Source organism: Netta rufina (assembly GCF_964035555.1).
Source record: "Netta rufina genome assembly, chromosome: 2".
Classification (NCBI taxonomy): domain Eukaryota; kingdom Metazoa; phylum Chordata; class Aves; order Anseriformes; family Anatidae; genus Netta; species Netta rufina.
In genome coordinates, this window is record NC_140124.1 from 149,592,013 (window position 1) to 149,614,132 (window position 22,120).

General features: G+C 38.6%; 1 protein-coding gene across 2 annotated transcripts in view; it reads right to left on the reverse strand.

Moving 5' to 3' along the window:
* CYRIB (CYFIP related Rac1 interactor B) overlaps positions 1 to 22,120 on the reverse strand; it is a 91,278-nt gene that overhangs the window by 3,623 nt on the left and 65,535 nt on the right. For both annotated transcript variants that reach the window (XM_084282249.1, XM_084282248.1), the window contains exons 4-12: positions 13,068 to 13,150; positions 7,144 to 7,265; positions 5,457 to 5,562; positions 4,641 to 4,777; positions 3,962 to 4,039; positions 3,747 to 3,863; positions 2,582 to 2,661; positions 1,379 to 1,505; positions 431 to 501 (exon numbers count right to left, since the gene is read on the reverse strand). In XM_084282249.1, coding sequence (XP_084138375.1) covers positions 431 to 501; positions 1,379 to 1,505; positions 2,582 to 2,661; positions 3,747 to 3,863; positions 3,962 to 4,039; positions 4,641 to 4,777; positions 5,457 to 5,562; positions 7,144 to 7,265; positions 13,068 to 13,140 — 911 coding nt within the window. In that variant the 5' untranslated portion in view covers positions 13,141 to 13,150. The remainder of the gene's footprint in view (positions 1 to 430; positions 502 to 1,378; positions 1,506 to 2,581; positions 2,662 to 3,746; positions 3,864 to 3,961; positions 4,040 to 4,640; positions 4,778 to 5,456; positions 5,563 to 7,143; positions 7,266 to 13,067; positions 13,151 to 22,120) is intronic.

Below are 22,120 nucleotides of genomic sequence, written 5' to 3' on the forward strand. Positions count from 1 at the left end.
TACAAACCAATCCAGCCATTTCTTTAGGAAGCTGACAGAAATCACAGTGCACCTACTGCAGCTGCTCACTTGCATGTTTGGAAGCTCAGTCAGTAGATGTGATCAGTTAGTTTCCAGTATGTATTGTACTTTATACCTGAAGGTAGTAACACTGTTGACCAAAAGCCACTCTGTCACATTTACCTCTACACTCTTATACTGCATGCAGTTGAAGTATGCAGAAAGATATCTTAGAATGAACAAACATGCAACCTAGCTTTTTAAACACTGTTTCTTCACGTGTCCACACCTCCAGACACACTGGAAAAGAAGTCTGAAATAACCACATTCACTTTTTTCATGTAACACTGAATGAACACCTCATGGCTGAAGGAAAGACAATAGACAACTTCTGAAAATCCACAGAAAAATATTTCAAATAAAAGAGTACCTGAGAGCATTTAGAAGACCTTCTACACTGTTAGGAGGCTGGTCTTTAAGAACTTTGATGCATCCTTTCATCTAGAAGTTAAAAAAAATTTAAACATTTTTATATGAATACCTTTTAAGTTTACAAAAGTATTTTATATTGCTTGTCAGTAAAAAAAAAACTTATTTAGAAATTGCAGCAGCATAGATACGCTTTCTTGATATTGGAAAAGAATTAAGCTTTCAGTATTACGTTTTCCTACAACAGAATGGCTCAGTTAAATTCAAATCTGTTTTATCTTTACACAACTTTGATATCACGCTCAGCTGTATCAATATTAAGAAAAGCAAAGATTGTTTACAGCTCCTTACAATAGATCCATTGAGAACGCCATTCAGCCAGTGAAATAATGACAAAATCTGTAGCTAATACAATCAGAGAATAGCCTATTTGAAACAACCACTAAGCAGCATATGTTAACAGCATGCATTCCACAGACTTTTACTATATAACAAAAGCAGAAAGTTAGACCTTTAGACCTGAAGACTAGTGGACAACGAAGCTAGCATTTTACAAGAAAGTGAGGAACAAACCAGATGCTACTGTTATTTTCAGTCATTCTGATTTCTACCTTTCAACACGACTGTTCAGAGTATTTCAAGACGCTACCTGAACTCCGTTGGATTTTTCATGACTTGACGATAACCAATATGTATCTGAAGGCCTGTTTTGTATTTCTCACTACTTACATTTATGTTTTGCTGACAGTTAACACCATCCTTTTACTATCAATCTGAAAGGTACATCTGCCCATTTGCCCCTGCCCATGGCAGGGGGTTGGAATTGGATGACTTTAAGGTCCCTTCCAACCCAAACCACTCTGTGATCTGTTAGTAAAACCTGGAGGGAAGAAAGGAAGCCTACAGCAGCTTAAATATTCAAAAGATTATTCAGTAACAATAAACTTACATCAATTTTTGAAGTTTTGGCAAAAGCGCCCACCGGATGCACATGGTCATAGAGTATGATGACACCCACCATTACCCTCAGACAGAATGATACTGTTTCCTCGTTTGTAAACCTGCTTCTATATTCACTGCAATTGAAAAATACAGAGCATTATCTATCAAACAATACAAGAGATAGCTACTAGTAATGACCTAAAAAAGATTAAAGAGAAATCCTGCTGTATATCCTCAGAGAAAAATACAGTTTTGAGAATTCTCCTTTTTCCTTTCAACAATATGACTACAAAAGTCAGATCACTGCTTAGAAAGTGTTAACTGGAAGTTGAAGATTCTCAAACTTAAAATAGTGCCTTGCTGCTACAATATTCCACACTTTCCCTCACCCCCCCAGGAAAAAAAAAAAAAAAAAGATTAAAACAGAACACACTGACTTTGCTTTGAGTGCATCCTATCCTTTTTCCCTGCACCCTCTAATATACAAGCAACACAAAATTCTGACTCAGAAAAGGAGGGTGGGGCAAGCCTAATGAACAATGCTTAACCACTTTCTTGAACAGGTCAAATCATTCTTAGGCATGGTAATAATATAGTGTTTGAAGCTTCTAATAGGCTTCAAAACAAAATTTATTGTGATATTTGGTCTGAAAAAAGTAAGACATCATACCTCCTCTGAGTAGTTTTATCAGTGGGAAACTAGATCTCAGAAGAAACACAAAGCATAGTTTGACTTTCTGTTCATACTCCCAGAGCCTCTCCAATTTATAGCAGACAATAGACTGACTTCATGCTTAAACTTGTCTCATGAATTCCCCAGAAAGGGACACTAATTTTGTTAGTCACTAGTCAGTCCAACTTCCAAGAAGGTACCATCCAAAGCACTGCCCACAACCTCTCTTCCAGAAGGCCCCAGGCAATCATGCTCAAATTTTCCTGAATTATATATGAGAGAGCCTTTTATAAAAAATAACAAGAGGTTGCCTAGCTTTCAAAGCCAATCTATTTTAAAATATTAATATGTTCTGAAAAATAGACGTGATTCGCATGGCCAGCAAAATGAAACAAGTTAGTTGTTACCCTTGACATGAAACTAAGTTGGTAAAAAGTAAACAATTCTTAATTACCCAAATTATGTTTTTTCTTATGCATCATGTCTTAAAAAAAATGGATGTAATTCATACACTATACAAGCACTTATTGTACTCACGGGGTTTCCAGCATGACCCTGCACACACTGGCCATGGTGCTTAAACAATCCGTAGTATTCTCTATTGGTAAATTTTTATTCTGCAGAGAAAGATAAACAGTTTCCAATTTAACTACTGTGAAAGATTATACTACAAAACCTAAATCAAATCAGTAATCTGGTGGCACAGAAACACAGAGCAATTAAAAACATGAGTACAGCTAAGGTAAGTTAGGTACTGTTGCATTTTTGTTTGTTTTTAAACATTACTTTAAAAATTAGCAACCCATAGGGCATAGTCTACACTACTGAAGCCTATTATATAGGTTTTGCATGCTTGTAGAACTATCACACACCATTGACTTTTGGCGAGTTTAAACAAAAATCTAAGAAGTATTACAGAAATTACAGAAAAAGTAATACAGAAATTTCTGTAGTAAAACATGTGCATGTGCTGGAACAGGAAGACTTAAAATTGTTTCAGATGAACATTTCAGTCAAAGAAATGTAAAATGAGATGCAATTTTTCAAGGCATTTCAAGTGTAAAGCTGAATGAACAAGTTATTAAATGGTGTGTATTCTTCCCATTTAGGACAAAATTCATCGTGTAATTATCAGAAGCCAATCACAATACTTGTAGTGACAAGAGTCTATCACTGATATTTAGATAAGAAGGAAAAAGGATGGATTATGATCTTGGAATACTTGTTCAGTTCTGTCTCCTCTCTCCTTCCCCAGTAACGTAAGCATACTTAACATTATATAGTCAAGCACAAAGGTGCTTTGGGAAGGAGAAAAGGAAGCAACATTGCAATTCCCTTCCCTATTTCAAGCACACGCAAAAAAAAAACAAGCTGCTTCCCTCAAAATTTTAGTTTCTGATCCAAGAAACCACCAAAGCATAGGTGACATGCTTACCTCCCTCACCTTCCTCCTGGAGAAAAGCTTTCACTGGGAGTGTTGTCATTTATTTTATTTATTAAAAAAAAAAATAATAATAATCCATAGGGACCCTAATTCCTACAGCATCTGAGAAAGACGCTTCATGTTTCCTGAGGACCCAAAAAGCAAGTTTTGTTCCTAGATGACAGATTAAGCCTAGTAAAAGCTTTGTGTTTCTAAAGCAATGTCTGTCCCTGCATGGTTTTGAAGTACACCATCCAACCCATAAATTTATATTCTTACCTCTGACACAAATTTTGTTGTAGCATCACTTAAGGTTTTCAACATTGGTGTTGCTTCAGCGTAAAATAAAGACATTCTGTTTGCCAACTCATTATTTACTTCATTTTCTCCTTCTGCCTATAAAACAGAAGGAAAGAAGAGTTCAGTTGTTCTTTATACGGAAAAAATAGGAGATAGTATAAAGGTAAATCTCATCTCATCTAAGGGTTACCTACTGGGACATTGTTAATCCTCATACGGCTCAGAGTTCTTCTATAGTAGCTGAAGTCATTCTGTATAGCAGGATTTGTCATCTACATAGATATGGAAGAAAAAAAAGTTGTTCCAAACATCTCAAGAAAGATATAAAGACAAGTTTTCATAAAACTTAATACTGAGATCAAGAAACATTCAGCCTTCTGAAGTAAAGTCCTGTGATGTTGCAACAGAGATTCTCACAGCAAGCCCTAATGAGAACATGAAAAACAGTTGGTCTTCTAATAGGAGTTTGAGATTAGTAGGTTGAAAAAAGTTCTGGAAATGTGACTTGAATTAGACCAGTACATTAATGTCATCTCAGCTTAGTTCCTTGCACATTAGTAATAAAATAGCTGAACAATTGGATGTGCATATAGAAGAAGCAGCGGCAGCATTATCCCAAGAGATCTGCCAAATTCAGCTTAAGAAACATGATTAATATGTACCAAAATGTAATGAGTGCCTAAAGCTAATATATTTCTTCTGTGTTCCAGTTAAATCTAACCATAGGATGTGTGAACTAGCCATACATAGCAGGTATTTGAGCATCTAATACACGATCTATTCTAGAACAGAACACAAGACAAACTCCTTCAGTAAGCAGACTATTTTCTTCTTCTGAACATTTGCACTTACAAAATCATGTCAAGTTCTTACCTTAAGCTCATCAAACCGGAGTGTGAAGTGAAGAATTTCTGCAAACTGCTTAGCAAGAGCCTGCTCTCGCTCCAGGTGTTGTGTTGGTGAATATGGAGTGCTTGTCAGGGCTCCCAACAGACCTCGCAATCCCGCCTCTTAAATCAGAGAAGAATGTTTTGCAATATACATCTGCACCTGCACCTTGTTTCTGTATTCACTAGAATTCTGCACACTACACTTAAAATACCCATCTGCCAAGACACATGGCAATTAATAATAAGCAGGATTGATGAATTGTTTCTATGTGCCACTGTTACCATATTTACTTATAAACCGCTATAAAAACTCAGTTTAATCAGCACTATGACAGCAATGAAAACTTTAAAAAGTTTTAAAAGTTTTGTCCAAGCCCTGTCTGCAACGTGTAAAATATATTTCAGCAGTCTGTGTTAGTAGACTGTAGACTTTACAAGAAGATAGCATGAAATTCAAGGTATATACCTATCAGCAGAAGCTACATTTTGTTTGTTTTTAAGATAAACTCAAACTCAATGTATTAGCCTACCAGCTGGTTAGTGCTCCTCAGAGTTAATAAAGGGGTAGGGAAAGAAGATGGCAATTATACTCCCATTTTCTCCTCTCAGGTATCCACTAAAATCTGTTTGCTTTCACACGCAGAAGGTGGTACACATATATAATAAAATCCAATCCAGTGCATGGAAGGAATCTATACAGTAAGAGCTTTTATCTAGTAACAAGTGGTTGACCTGGATATGATCCATGTCTCTATATGTCAAGTGTACCAAATGAAGACAAAAAGCCAGTTCAGCTTACCTAGTCTTTGAGAAAATTCATAGAATTTTTTTAGTTTGCCTACTAGTGGAACAACTGCGCCCCATGCCTTCTCTTGCAGCTTCTCATCGTTGGGATGCTGTATTGCCTTAAATTAGAAAGAAAAAGTATGCTTAAATTAAAAGATATCTGAGACTTTATTGGAAATTCTCTGTAAGGTGATTGTCTGAAGAACTACTTATTTAGAATTCTACCGAGAAGTTCTTGGTAAAGAGACAAGTGCATGCACTAACCCAAGACTGTTCCAAAAGGATCTAAATACTTCTGTTGAAAATAAGTATCCAGGATACCAGGAAACAAATACCAAAAAATCATAATGAAATTGTTAAAAATAAAGCTACTCAGAGTATGAAAACTTACATATATCTAGTTAATTAAAATCAGTAACTTCATTGGGTTATCTGCAAACTAAACAGTTTAGTGATCAAAGCCTCTTTGTAATGTTAATCACTATGACCAGTTTCCGAAATTGTAAAAAACCACAACATATTCACTGTGAAATTCAGGCTAAGTATTACAGTAGGAACATTTAGGTACAATCAGCAACTTAAAGACATGGAGTATGCCAGAGCTTTAAAGCATAAATGCATAGACCTTATCTTTAAGGCTTTTGGCTTGGAAGCTTACTGTAAATTCAACCTCCCCACATTTTTAAGACAGAAACTAGCAGTTTGAAAATTACTAAGAAAACAAATAGAAGTGCTCATAACTCTCCTGTTCAATCTTTACAGTCAAGTCTGTGATTCCAAAAGTCACGTTTTCAGTCAACTCTGCGCTACATGTTTCAACGCACTCCTCTCTGGACCCTAAAAGCTTCCTCCAGGCCTTATCTACCTCCTCTCAGGTAGATGTCTCTCTCTTCTTTCCACAAGAGAGCTGCAGGCTTTGGTGTCAGATCCTACAGCCTCTCCTTGAACACGCTCCTTTCTTGAAGGATAAATGAACCAACTCCCCTTCTGCGGGTTTTGTGTGGCACAATTACCCTTCCTAAACCTAACTTATGACTTCAGAGAGGGAATAAAAACATCATGTTACTTATGAAAGATGAATAGCTATAAGTTATCAAATTTATGTCAAATTAGCAGGCTTTTGTCTGCTAGGATTTCTTTGAGTACGATATAGCAAGTACCTCCTCATTTTAGGAGCATTTATTCCACTCTCTACTGAAGATAAAAGAAAAACAGTGACATGCTGTACAGAAACTTTGCTCCCATTCCAAACTCCTACTGTAGTAAATAAAAGCCAGTTAAAAGGCATTGGAAAGGTCTCGTGTGCTAGGATTCCCACACAGGCTTCTTCAATTAGCACACAAAAAGATGTTGACATTACTGAATATTGTCTTGTAGTCATACCATAATCTTCTCAAATCAGACACTAACTCAAGAAGAGCTTATGTGGTAATATAAAAAAAAAAAAGTAACAGCAACAATTCCACAAAACATTTGAAGAGAATCTTTCACTATTACACAAGTGCGTTAATATTACTGAAAAAAGTGACATCCATTTTGCTGTTAAAAAAGGAACATTCCAGAGAGGGAATTCATGACAGCAATTTTAAGAGACAACATGCTCTGCCAAGACAGCTCCTGCAAGCAAAGTTACATCCAGTGGTACTGTTAGGATCAACGAACAATCACAGGCTGTGCACAATCGTAACGCTCTGGCTCACCTCTCGTATTTCATGGCCAGCTCCTCTATATGACTGCAAGTCTTCCAGTATTCCTTCTGCATCCTTTAACACTACATTCACCTGATTATAAATTTCCTTTTCAGATTCTGTAGGTTGGGCATCTAAACAGTAGAACATATTACATACATATATATGTAACAACATTACGGAATTCAAAAGGTAAACCATCAGCTACGGACAAATTCTTCATGTATCAACTCATTAAGAATTTTTGTTCTCTGAAGAGCTATAACAATGTATGAGGAACTCCAAGAGTAATTGCATTTACTGTAGTGGTCTTTTACATTAATTTAGCACCCCCAAAATCTACCTGGAATCTATTCTGACTTATTTACAATTAGGTTAGAAAAAGAAATCCTGGCAGGTTGCCTTTATATCAAGGTAACCAGTCCTCACATTGGGCAAACCCTCACCTGTGCTACAAACTCAGTGGATAGGACTTGGTTAAGTACTCAAAAAACACGTTCACTGCACATATGCTAACCTTAGCAGGAGGCATTCAATTTCTGCTGTTATCTGGAAACACTGCATCAGGTTATTTTCCTGCCTCCTCTGTGGCTGGTTGGAAAGCAGCTGTATCTTTTACTTTTTAATCTATTTAATTCACAAAACATTCTCTATTGCACTAATTGCAAAACTAGACTTGAGAACAAAAAGATCTAATGTAAACGTGTTCTTTTTTTTTTTTAAATCCTTTTCATTTAAGGATATATGTTGTCTCCTTTTTTTTTTTTTTTTTTTCAATAACGAACTAAAAACTTTCCAAAAGCAGATTTGATCATTTCAGAAAGTTACACGTGTTTAAAGAAATGTCATTCAATAGGAAGTAAGTTTTGAGAAAACCAAGGCTCTAGCATTTTAACAAAATCTCTTGGTACAAATCTCTGAGACCTGGCTTACCTGACACAAGATCAATTTTTCTTTTAAATTTCTGATGGAAGCTATAAGGTTAGTTCCTCTTAGACTGATATAAAAAAAAATTACTGTTAGTGTCACTTATTACAAAAGAGATTCTCATCTGTTTAAATAGGAAAAATATGATACTAAATAAATAAATATTAGGGTACTTTAATTCAGGATATCCCATGTTGGAAGTCAGGGGATTAACAACAAATCCCTTTTTTTTTTTCTTTTTTTTTTTTTTACAGGGATAAACAAAAGCTATCTATGGACAATATATCCTCATAATCTTGTGCTGTTTAAAGAGACTGGAAAATATCTTTTTTAAATGGAAGTGCTTTTTCCATGACCCACATGCACAACTCCCACTAATGATGATGGAAGTTAGGGACATTTAAATGGAAAAATCACAATATTGCAGTGTTACACACTAGAAAAAGACATTATAAAGCAGAGTGTGCATTGGGAGAAAACAAAAGTTTCACATGCATTGCTTGTCTGGATTTTGCTGTAATTTGTGCATAATACTTATTTTTATGGTTCATTGCAGAGAAAAATAAAGGAGGCATTATTAGTAAATATGCTTATACAGACTCTGCAACAATTTTCCTGTGCTATTTTGATAACCACCAAGAATTATCGTGGATGAAATAGAACAGGTCACTCCTTTAAAGAAATAAAATGTCTAAGAGCACCACATCGATTAGGCATCGAGTAAAAGTGGCCAATGCGTTTCAGATCATCACAAAGGTCATTTGTAATTTTGAAAGCTGCTGAAGACTGCTGTAAGAAATGAAGACAAAAAAAAATGAGGGAAAAAGAGCAGACAGGTAAGCACCAGTTGACTGGCAGCGGTTCATGCGCAGACATGAAATGCTGTAGTGAAATACAGACTAAGACGTGAAGCTCCGTAGCGTTCCAGATTGTGCTGTTAAATAATGCAATCAAGACTTGCCACTTGGATTGTCTCACGCTGAGCACCCCTCCTGCCTGTTTAATTTTTCATCGTACTTTTTCTTCACGCTCTCTTCTAAGGACAGCTTGTTTTCCTACACTGGGGTCGGGGGGTCTGCCCAGCAGAAGGGCCCATGAGAGCAACTCCTCATTTCAAAACCCCCAGACAAGCAGCACAGACGTGGTACTGTGACCTTCCACGTTCAGAAACAATTTGGATCTGGGAGATGATTTTCATGTGGTCATGAAAATCTTCATCTCCACAAGTCCACCAGCTGTATTTTAGTTCCCTAAAATGTTCCTGGAAGGCATAAGCCATTGTTTTAGGTTAATTTGTTGTGGGGGGAGAAGGGGTTTTTTTGTTGTTGTTATAGCAAACTTCTAAATATACCCATTTTAAAGTCCAGTAGGCACTGGATTATTTCTTTTGGTATGTATTTTATTTTGGTGCACCTTCGACAGACAAAACCTATAGCTTGCTTTGTCCCAGCTAAGTTCCTCATCCACCTGCAATTCCTCCTGGCCTAGACATGCAATGAAGCATTACATTTTTATTGAGAAAACAGCTCAAATTTAAGAAGTAAACCTAAAGGGATTGTGAAGTGAATGTAAAAGAATTTAGAATGGATTAAGATGGGTTAAAGTGAGACAATGTAGAAAAACTTCAAACTGCAGAGCAGGCTGGCTCAGAGCAATTGACTTCTTTGCTCCCTGGCGTGCTGCATCCTGCCCAAGGTGGGAAGAGGGAAAGGTGAAGAGGGAAAGGTTTGTCTTTCCAAGCACTGCTGGAAGCCCAAATAAACAGAGGTAGCATTCCCAGATACCAGTATGTGTCTGAGAACTTCAGCTATAGGACTTTCATTCGGACTTGAACTTGTTTCCCTCACCACCTAGGGCACGGAGCAGGAAAGCAAGCTGGAAATCGGTTTGGCAACTGAGGAAGAGCAGCCAGCAATGCCAGGTATCCAAACAGCAGGATGAGGAAGGAAATTTCAGGGATTCCCTCTTTCCCCTTACACAACTAAGGTCCTGTTACAACTTCAGGACAAGGTTTGGCTTTTCCCTTGCAATACTGTCCATGAGAAGAATAAATTGGCAGGTTTGATATAGTTGCCAAGGGAGCCAGCCCCTGCTCATTCATGACAGCTTTCCACTTCTAATCCAATATTAAAATAAATAAGTAAAGACTGAGGTCCTTCAAGCAAAAGGGGAGTTCTTTAAATGATTTTTAGATCTAATCAGACCATTACTGCACTAAATGCAATATACATTGAGGGTTCAGAAGGCTCACATGATAACAAAGACAAAAGAGTAGACCTGAAAGAACACAGATGCTGTTATGTGAACAAAAAGCTATGAAAATATGACAACATACTGCATGCTGGAAACACACATATCTAGTGATTATTTAAAAAACATATCTAGCTATCCTAAAGACTAGTGAAGGGACATAAAATCAGGGTTAAAATTTTATGCTGCACAGCAAATGCTATTTAAACTGGTATTTTTCCCAGGAAAGAAGTCATCTAAAATTGGCTGGGACAAAAGCCACCAGTAGGGGGGAGAAAAATCCCAGACTGCTGAAGATGAAATGATTTATGCATCTCTATCATCATTACTCCAGAGAATGTTATCTTTGTGGCTTTTCTGAAACCCAGCCAAGTTCTTTGGAGGTAATGCAGAACACATTCAGGGCTAGCTTGAGATCACTGTCTGCAAGCAAGAGTACTCTGTGCTTTAGCTACTATTCAAATCAGGAAATTTGGAAAGGATTTGCACTGTGACAGTGGTGACACCAACATAAAAGTTGAGCTCTAAGCTTCCAGTGTTGCAGGTCGCTGGTTTAAATTTATAACATTATCTTCACGAAGCTGGGCACTTTGCTCTGCTCACGTCCAAGCAGCACTGCAGAGACATTAGGAGAATATTTGAGACAATTATTTGTTTGAAGTAACTGAGGTGGATGACCAAAGAAAATATGAGCTTAACCCGTGTTAAGGCAGGGTAAAGCCCATTATATCATTTAATTAAATATTTTTAGCGTGTATTTTAAGTCACAGAAATAACTGGAATCTATCACCCAGCTAAATATCTGTAAGTCTCATAAACCTGTCTAAAGCATTTCCAAATTCAGCATCTGTATCCCTACAAAGCTTTATGGACATTTGATTTTTGTCTCTATGGTACTGTGTCAAGAAACATTTAACTAGCCAATTCATACCTGGATTGAAAAACAAAATACCTAAACCTGTATATTATTGGGCCAGGCATAACATAGCATTGGCAAATTTAGTTTTAATACAGAGCTTACTTGCTCATCCCCATAAAAACATAAACTTAAGTATCACGAGATTAAGTGCCAAGTCTTGAAGAAAGATCTTGACTGTGTCAGAGCCAAGTTTCTGTCAAGGCAAGCTATCTGAAACAGAGGAGAAAGAAGCGCAGATACACAGTATAGCAGCAGAAACACACACAGTGCAGAGTCCAAAACGAATAAAGAACAGTCTAACAACTCAGCCATAATACAAGTCATTTCATTTGACTGCGAATGTAAACATTTCATGTCAGCAACCTGCTTACTCTCATGCCAAATCTTGTTCATGCTCAAAACATGCACTTAAAAAAAAAACTGATAGATAAAAAACTGACTTTTAAAGTAAATTAGCAGCAATTATCGTTGAAATTGATTTTTAGAATTATGCCCCTTGCATCCAGCTAATTTGAAGTAATTTAGTCCTATATAATGGTTAGTATTTGCAGATGAAGCTGGAGCTGCAAATTTCCCCTGCATCATTTCTCCCTACTTCACTAAATTGCAACTACTCTGTGAATACGTAAGACTTGAACTGTTCTTAACCAACACTTTTATTTGCCAGTTCTTGAACACGACCCTGGATTATCTTCCTTTTATGGCCAATCGGTGTGGCTACCATCTTCCCATAAACAAAATGTTCAGAACAGACAAATGATAAAATCAACAGTACAAGACAAGGGTTTAGAAACGTTACAAGTTCCAACAGCATTAAAGCAAAAACATGTTTCTCCAAGCATTCCCTTTTCTGTTAGAACTAATGTAACCAACTGCCACTGTTTCACCAAACAACTGAAAAATAATTTAGAGGAAGGAACAAAAGATAATAAATCTCATATTATCCATATCACAATACTTTTTTTTTTTTTGTTTTGGTATGCCATTGTATTTTATTACATGGTCAAAATGCACTTGAAGATTAGTTTTCTTATTTTACGCTTGCTGATGCGCAGCTGGGGTAAAGCAATAGCGTATCAAAGCCAAGTGATTCAACATGCAGAGCAGCAGCCAACGACACTTACCTGCCATTCTTAGGCTATGTTATAGCATGCAACAAAAACTAAAAAGCAGAAATATCAACAGTATGTGAACCTTCCAGAAGGCTTGGCCCTGATCGAAAAAGCAACACGTCTCTTCTTTTCGAAAGCAATTTCATCTCTACGCATTGAGCCTCCCCTTTAAGGAGGGATGAGGTTAACTGTCAAGTCCCAGAGCCAAATCATGGAAGGTCTACATACACACCTGTAACGGGGTGTGTAGAGAGCTATGAATAGCTGTTGTGAGCCAGTCAGCACACGCAGCGTTGTTCTGCACCTGCAGGCACACTGGAAGTGCACAAAAAATAATTAGGTTTAATATTTCATCTTTCCTTTAAGATGCACGTATCTCCTTGTAATTTCAGTAGCTCTTCAAATAATTCCAATTCTTTAAAAAAATATTTTACAAGTTCTGATTAAAAACAAACAGCATTTTTGTTTTTAAAATGGGAACCATGTCAGATTCCAGAGGTCAAAATGCAGTTTGAAAGGCTTCCCTGAAACAAGGATTTTACATTTTAGAAACTCAGGGTATTTTAAAACAGATCATCGCTTTCATCAAAAGCTCGCTGAACAATTATTCATAGCTCAGGCATGCAAAGCTGTTAGAAAGATGGCAAAGTGAAAACATACATTTAGTACATGACAAATGCAGTCTACTGCAGGCAAAGAGTAATAGGTATATAAAATCATCTTCTCACTTTCAAAATCAAGGAAAAAATTTGGCCCCTGCTCAAGGTCTGTGCATGTCAAAACTTTAAGAAGGTTCCCCATGTTAAGGTACCTGCCAAGACAAGAATGAGAGAAAGAAAAAAAATATTCCTTTATAAGAAGGAACAGCCCAAATGTAGTCGAATGAAGCGATGGGGGAAGACGACCAAAGGCATCCATCAGGCATGAACCCGTCCTCCAGGCTCCAGGTGGAGGGAGACCCCACCTCGGGGCCGTACAGCTGGTGGTCCCAGAGATGCAACGCAGCTTCCCTGTCACAAGTGACGTGTGTCACCACCATCTTCTGTCTCCCCTTGGAGAAAGGGGCATGACTCCAGCTGAAGGTGACTAATTCTGTCCCGGTACACCCTAGCACCAGTGTCCTGAGCAGGAGTGCCATGGATTGAGGGCCAAGTACCATATTGGCAAGCATTGTCATGGTAGCCATGCTACAGATTTTTACCTGATGGGACAACAGAAGGGAAGAGCTTTCATTTTGGCAGCCCTTATAATTTTGTCAGAAAGCCATTAGAGAAAGCTGAATCAGGATACATCATTTCAGTGTGCAGAAAATGCTATCACAGGTATGCCCCAGATCTCTGACATGAGGTGCCTAAAACATTTGAGCAGCTCAGACGACTCCACTTTGGACTTCTGGGTGTCAAAATACACATTAACTGCACTGTGAATGAACAAACCAGAATCAAGAATGATTTCGTACTCACTCATATGTAAGATAGGATTACACAGAACAACTGCTCAGCACAGATTACCATGGCATACTGACAGAATTTTTCGTTTTATGATCACTCAATTTGCAGGCAGATGGACGGACATCACTGACCACAGAGACCCAGAATGACTAAGCACACGAAAAGAAAATTTACACAGCAGCATGATGGTGGCTTGGCTACTACTGAAAAATAATAATAAAAAACAAAAACACAAAAACAAACCACATGCAACCCTTTTTCAATTTGCAGATTTGCAACTGAGTCCCCTGGCCTTCATTCCAGCAGGTATAAGCAACCCTACCGTTACCCTTTTAAACGCACCAGCTGTGAAGGGCTGAGAGACTTACTTTCAAAATCCAAGAAAAAATGTGCTGCATTGTGGTCTATGTCCCTGGTTAGCACCTTAATGAGATTACCCATGCCAGCAAACCTAAAAATAAAAATGGCAAAATAATTTAGTTCCAACAACCGACTCCTGTGTTCATGACACGCCTGGGGGCAGCTGGAGCAGGGCTCCCATCCAGCTCTGCACGCTGCAGATTCATCACCTGGTGGTGGGAAGCAGCAAGTGTGCACTGGACAGTGCTTCTCTTCTCCCCTTCTTCTCCTCCATCAGTGGAAAAAATGAAAAGTAATAGCTTTGGCAAAAACGAAGTTCTGAACTACTGGCTCTTTTTATTGGAGTTTGATAGAATTAAAGAATTGTTACCTATGATGACTGAGCAATTGCTTTGCATAGCTGCTACAACCCACAAAGCAATTATTTCTTAGGAAAAGAGTAGCCTCCAAAGGACTGGTGCTGCTACAAGCCTGATTTTGACTCTCTCCATAATGCAAAACAAAACTCAGAAAGCCTCACAGCAGTAATCTGTGACCAATGGACAGTGTTCCCCCCAATAAAATCAGGTAAAAGTGAGAAGTCGAGAACAAGTTAGTCTTTTCCAAAAACAGGAGGTAATCAAGTTTCCACAGCTCTTCTTATGTTTGCTGTCACATCCCAGCTAAAAAGAAATGAAAAGTGGAAGAAAAATTAAAAGTTATTAATCTAGGTCAGATAAATTCACAGAAGTTTCAAACTTTACTGTAAGTTTCTGAAATCAATACCTTCAGTAGGACTACGAAAATAGCATTTCACAAAGAGGCAGCCTTTTCAATGACCTTCCAGTGTCTTAGAGACTTACAGAGGCTAAAAACACTTCAAGAACTACAGCCCTGAAATATCAGTTCAGTGGGGTACTGCTGCAAGACAAGCTAAAGATACTACCTGAATATATATTTCAAATCTTTTAAAAATAAAGTTATCAGTCTAACGTTGGTCTCAACCATCAGATCTAAAATCAAGTGTAAGGTTAGTCTAACTCTGCTGATCTACCAGTGTCTGCTCGTTTGTCTTCTGCTTTAAGATTGATGTACTTGGATGAAAGAAGCAGCATGGCAGTAAGAATTGTGAGTTTATGAGGAATTAAGAAAACTGAAGCAGTGTGAACCCTACACAAACTGTTTGGCAAACCAAGTCTTTACATCCTGCGCTGCCAGATTTGTTGAGTTCCAAAAGCAAATGCAACTGGTGTGTGAGAAGAAGCCAGCCAGCACTAAGTTATTTGCTTTTCAGGATCCACAAGATTCAACAATATCTCACACAATCATCAACAGCTGGGGAATCCGCAGTGAACTAATCCCTGGCTTTTTTACACTTGCTCAGGGCCAAATCAGTAACAGTCTAACAATTTCTGCAGAACAACCAAATGGGTAAAAATCCAGATTTTTAGAAAAGTTTCTTTGACCACAGTGGATTCTGCTCATAAGATCCAATCATTATGTGTGTGCTTGTTTTTTCTGCATGTTCAGCTTCTCCCTTGGATCACCTGAAAACACAAGTCCTGTTTCCTCAGCATGTGAACTTAAATCAGAAGTCCAATCAGATCTCCTAGCCCTTATGTGTGAAGATTTAGATTAAGATGTCCAGATTCAACTCTCATTTTCCAAAAAAAGAAATCCATCTAAACAAATGTTTCTTCAAATAGACAGCTTTCCTGCAGCTTTCTGTTCCATAGCTTACTGAGCAGCTCACGCATGTGCCAACAACACTGTGTAAAGAAGCAATACCAGAAAGCAGGTTATTACTCTTCATCTCACAGGAGCATTCTGTAACACAGGATTGAAAGAATTACTCGGTCCCCTCCCTCAACGAGGACATTCACAGTCTGGAAAACGCTGAAATGGAGACATTCTGAAACGCTCTCAATGACAGCAATCAAAGGCAGAAGTACAAGCTGCCTGATGACAACCAACTCTGCAGGTTCAGCTTTAAGAGCCAAACTTCAATCACAAAACTGTGCTGTAAGTGTTGCAATTCCAGTTAACAGAAGAGTAGCTAACACACAAAAGTGAATGGTGTTAAGAGATTAAAGAGAACTTTATGCCTAAAATTACCAGTTACTGACATGCTTCAGCTCTTCAGCTGCACTATCTCCTCCTCCACAAAAATATTTTCAATATCTCATTTGAATTCTCCCACGTAGGTTTGATATCAAGTGGCCTCCTAACAGCTTACAGGGTCATGCACGTGGTGTAAATATTGTATAACATTACTTCTGAAGGTCAGATTAGGGGAAAGCTTGTAGGGCCGAAATACTTCAAAGGTGAGGTTGCATGTAGCCACGGCAGAACAGATCATTTCATTGATTCCCTACCACTTCCTAAAATGGGGGGTAAATAGGGGGCTGGGGACTCAGATTTGCAATGTGAACAGCTTCATTCTGACCTTTATCTCCCCAAAAAGTTAGAGCCATAGAATATCCCAAGTTGGAAGGGACCTACAAGGATCACTGAGTCCAACTCCTGGCTCCACACAAGTCTACCCCCCAGAAATAAGTTAGTTTATATTCATACACAGTTTCTTTTCTGGGAGTGAGATTAACCAACAGCAAAGCCCAACACAAGGTTGGACACTACCCTGGAACACTAGGCACAAAAGAGACTTCAGCAGAAAATGCAACTGACCCACTGACAGCAGGTCAGTGAACAACCTCTCCCAGAAAAGGAGAGGAACTGAAGGTGAGAATTAATTAGTTCAACCGTGGCAGCAACAAGACAACAGGTGATGTAGGAATGCATTCAAATTTACACAAACACAGAGCTGCACGGACACTTTGTAGTAACAAAGCTCTCAACAGATTTCTTCTCCCTTGTGTATTGAGCACACTGAAACAATCTAGATATACTTTAGCCATATCACAGTTCCATGCAAAAGACACGATCACATTTGCTTTCTTCACAGCCAAATAGCTGCCACATGTTCAGTTTGTATGGAGTGAGTGGAAATCTGGCAGAAGCTGGACAAATGCAGTATCATTTCCGACACTTACCAAGGTGAGTTCTAAGTTACTCAAGACTCTCAAGTATTCCTAAACATCACAGGACTTGGTGTGCTTGAAGAACTGTAGAAATGACGATTCCTTTAAGTTGTAATCTAAAAAGCTAGACCTCAAGCAACTGGGAGGATTAAAAAAGCCCAATTTAGACCAAAGTTAAGGTGATATAATGGATTAAACATTTCTTGGGAGGACAATTTCTCTCCCCTTTTTGCACTCCTTGAAGCAAGGAGTGAATGCAAGATTCAAGAGATAGAAACTGACTCTTGCTGTGAGGCTAAGCACTAGTTTCTTGGGCTCTGAAATGGCCTAGAAGTGAGACAGTGGCACACTGTTACAGTGTGGAGCCCCCCAGATTCATGGAAGAAGCTGTGGATCAACATGCAATGGCTCAGGTTAGATGACTCTTCACTTCTGTACATTATTTTGCTTCGAAAGGTATAGCTGAGCAGCAGAGCTGACCTGTTGCACATACACACGTGGAACCTATAGAGGCAAAATTAAAAGTGACCGTTCTGTGAGGCTGTGGTATCAGCAGCCCACCTGAATCAACCCCAGGGTACAGCAATGCAGCTCAGAGATGCCTCAGGCTCCTGAGGAATCCAGATTTAGTAGAGTCTTGTTTTGTTCAGGATGCTTATTTGCACTTCTGCTGGTCCCAAAACACACGAAATTAGTCCATTACTGGCTCTAAGATTAGAGGTGATGACAATCTGCATGTTGGAAAAGGAAACAGTGTTAGAGACCAGCCACTGCAGTCATCTCCAGAGCCCGCTTCTACTATCTGATGCCCTGTAAAAGCATCAACACAGAAGATTTTAGCAGCTCTATAAAGACTTATCTTGGTAAATTAATACCACAGTGGCACGAACAGATTTAGAATGGATTTACCAAGCACTCTTCCAATTTCCTTGAAAGCCCATGTCTTCAGCTCAAGTAAGTACAACTACTGTTTTTAGAAAGTCAGATATGGTTCCAGTTGCCCGGCCCTGACCTTGCATCTACTCAAGCAGATCTTCCAGTATGAACTGTGTCCTTCTTGAGCACGTTGCCACATCAGTCAGCTCTGATTCAAGAAAGATTTAAGCCTATAGAAAGATCAAAGCCAACGCAAGCACTACTACTGACTGCATTTCCTACCCTGCAGTTTGGCTTCGTCCCAGAGCTGACTCAGAACTGGAGGTGACTTCTGTGGGTGGTGCCCCCTTCTGACCCACCATCACTCAGCTGCAACTGGAACAAAAGCCACACTGGGGTTACCCTTATCAAGAGGGATTTTGCACCTTTCAATCAAAAAATCAAAACATTCACAAACCCAGTCCTAAGTACAGTTTAGCTTACTACCTATTTGCTCTTCCACAGCTTCAGATCAAGCTCCAACACATTTTATTGAGTATTCTCATTCAGAAAAAAGCATGCTTTAAAACCAAACTTTCCTCTGAGGGGTCTTAATCATTAAGATTTTATAGTACAGTGCCCAAAGGTAACTCATTAGGAAAACAGACAGCGTAAGATGCAGTAAATACACATTTTACACTATTGAAGTTTTCTGTTGCCACGAATCCATCATCACAAAATCAGAGTAGGGAAAAAAAAGCACGCTGCTCGTCCGTGTCCAAAAGCCTCCCATCCCTGTGAAGCTGCCCAGAATCCCTCCTGGCATGCTCTGAGCGCCAGCACAACGCTCGAGCCACGTGGAGCAGGTTGTGGGAAATCGAAGCCCTAGCCAGGAACAGGCTTTAAACTTGACCTACTTGCACAGAATAAGACATATGGGATGCCACATCTCATTACAGTGATTTGGCCCATTACAGCCTTATGGGGTTGTATGATGTTGAGGGCAGTGCCATGATCAGACAAGCGGAAAGCGAAGGCATATTTTCAAAACAAGTCTTGCACGCATGCCCTTCATGCTGAAAACATCCCTGACACATTGCAGTGCTTTTTTTCTAAGCTAAGCCCAGGGGAAGTTTAATAGAAATACACAATGCAACTAAATTCAGGCGAGCACCGAAGACATTTCCCCCTCTCTCACCTGAAAGAAAAACTGTACGTTAACAAGGATTGTTTTCAACCGGGGAGCAGCTGAAAACTTAACTCTTTGTAAAAGGCAAAACACCAGGAGGATGCTCACATCACAGTCTGAGTTTTGCTTTGTTCTGCTGGCAGAACAGCATGCTTCCAAACTAATACCAAGTTAAATAAATGTGAAAACCCATGGCTGTCACCAAAGAACACCTGCCTCTAGAAAATGCCAGCTGACCTTTCAGAAAAACCATACACTATTCCCTGACTCCTTTTAACAAAGCTTAGGACTGAACAGGAACATCCAGAGAACAAAATCTCTGCTCAGTGAGAAGCATGTATCCATGCTCTGGAGTTTGGAGGTGCGTATGCAAGCACACACACAGAGCATGCACTTTCTTTTGGGGATTGAGTTTAAAATTTTCAGCTGGTCAGGAGTGTGCGCTACAAACCTCTCATCCAGGGAGATTTTGGTACAATTCAAAGTGAAAAAAAAAAAAATAGTATTAACATTATAGTATGACACAAAGTGCTTCAAGTTATAATCTGAGCGCTACCACTACCAGAAGCCCAGCTGAACGTCTCCCTGTATTGTTCCTCCGAACGATAATCCTATCAGCCCAGCAATTGTTTCAAGGCTTACTGAACATTGCCTGCCTCCAGTATCTGGCCACCAACAGGAAAAAAAAAGCCAGTGCACAAGTGGCTGCCTGCATTAGCAGAATCAAAGGGAGCCCTCAGCAACACACGAGCTCACGAAGCGGACAGCCCATCGGGCTGAGTGTCGTTTTCTGCCCCAGTGAAACAGTTCAGCTCCGCAGTCAGTGAGAATACAGCTGCCCTCAACCCTAAAAAGCCAGCGAGGGCTTGTGAACTACATTGTAGGAATCCTTTTTAAACCTTTTTAATATGTCTTAATATTTTCCTTGAATCCAAACGCGTTCTTCTTAGTCTAATGCACATTTTTTTTCTCTCCTGAGAAGTGCCCGAGAAGCACAGATACCCTCTGACATTCTAATCCCCACTGCTATTGTTATCGTGGTGCTTAAAGTAATTAAACACCTGACATTAAATGAAGTCCCAAAGTAACAAAACACATTGGCCAGACAAGAAATAATTATTAAATATTCATTATCACTCAATCTGGAAAAGACCAGAACGTGAGAACTGTTAACTGTGGATTTAGGAAGGAGAAGCTGGTGCTATGAGCTTGAAACGGGTTAGATTTTGGATGAGCTGCTCTCATATTCAAGACCCATCAGAGCTATAATAAAGTTATTAATGTTGAAGGTGTCAGTCCAGATGCTGTAATCTGAATCTAAGTGCTGAATCGAATGCATATAGGAATTGCCATTCCAGTCACCAATTCCACATAAAATGTGATATTTTATTCACCACTAAACAATTTGTTCTAGCAAAGGGAGGATTTCATCATTTTACACACACTTTTACAGCATACTTCAGCCTAAACCTATGCAAAGGCCCACACACTGCTTTCCACTACTGACATCTAGCGGTTATTCTTCCACACACCACTAGTTACAAATCATTTTTGATTTTATTCCCATGAACAATTAAAAAAGGGGATAAAAAGCCACTGAATTTCCTCTTACCCAAATAAAGCAAAAAAAAAAAAAAAAAAAGTACAAGAAAATGTTTCTCTATAGAAAAGGAAGCATTCAGGCTAGTCTAATAAAAGTACTGCTTAAAGGTTATTTAGAGCTTCCTCTGACACCAGTTCTTTTGGCTAAACTGCTTTTGATATAATGAACTACCTTTGCTGAAACTGAAGTTACTTTTTTTTTTTTTTTTTTTTTTTTTTTTTTTTTTTTTTTTAAGATCACACATCATCAATAAAGGCTCCTTTCTGAACAACAGTGAGCTCAAAACCTGCCATATCAGGAAAACGGAGCCCTGCCAGGGAAAACAGCCTACTGAAAAAGGCTCACATTCCTTGAAACCAGAATTGTAAAATACAGGCAGCTCCGTGTTTATTCAGACCATTTTTCCATTTAGAGGAAACCTAGGGAAAGGATCTGAAGACTCCACAGTTCCTCTAGAAGTGGCAGCGTTGAAGTCTTGTTAATTTGGGAATATTTTAGTGGCACAGCTGACAGTGAACGGCTTAGTTTATCATAATTCATGTCATTATGGAGTGTCAGACAAGTTCACAGCAAGACCTAGTTTGTCTGGAAGGATTATTCTGATTTTTAAAATAGAATTTGTATTGGAAAGGGGAGAGATGAGGCTGTGGAAAGTCCACTCTGATTTACCCTTGAGTAACTCTGCAACTATGCCAAGGGGAAGCCTGTAAGTAAAAAAAAATAAATAAATAATAAAAAATCGTAACTTTTAGGAGACAAAAGGCTTTCTCTAGACATATTTATACCCAAACGCAATTTACACTTCACTTTCTCCTTAGAAGTTTAAAATCTCAGGAAGTCTTCTGCAGTGCTGTAACTCCTCCAACAGGGGTCACTGCCTTACAATTTCATCTTCCAGATAAAGGGAAGCGTATAACAAATGTGTTGACACTATTTTACACTATCTTAGCATCTTACATGACTGAGAGCCAGCAATTTCCTTCCAGCCCAAATACAGTATTTAACCAACTGAGATTATCAGGGAAAAACTGGCTGATCTTAAAGTATTTTTTCCTCCATACTGATAAAATGATAAAAACTGAATGTTCTCAACTTTCTTTGAATAAAGAAAATATTGAAGGTACATAAAGATGAAAAAATACATTCAACAGGAGATGGAGATTGAAATTTTTTAGAAAATATTTTTACAAAAGCTCTTCTTACTCTACAAAAGAGGGTATGCCTATTAAAACAGCGCTATTTCTCTACAATAATAAGTTTCGTAATTCAAGGCTATGGTTTAAGAGCTATCAAGCTCCTTTATCAA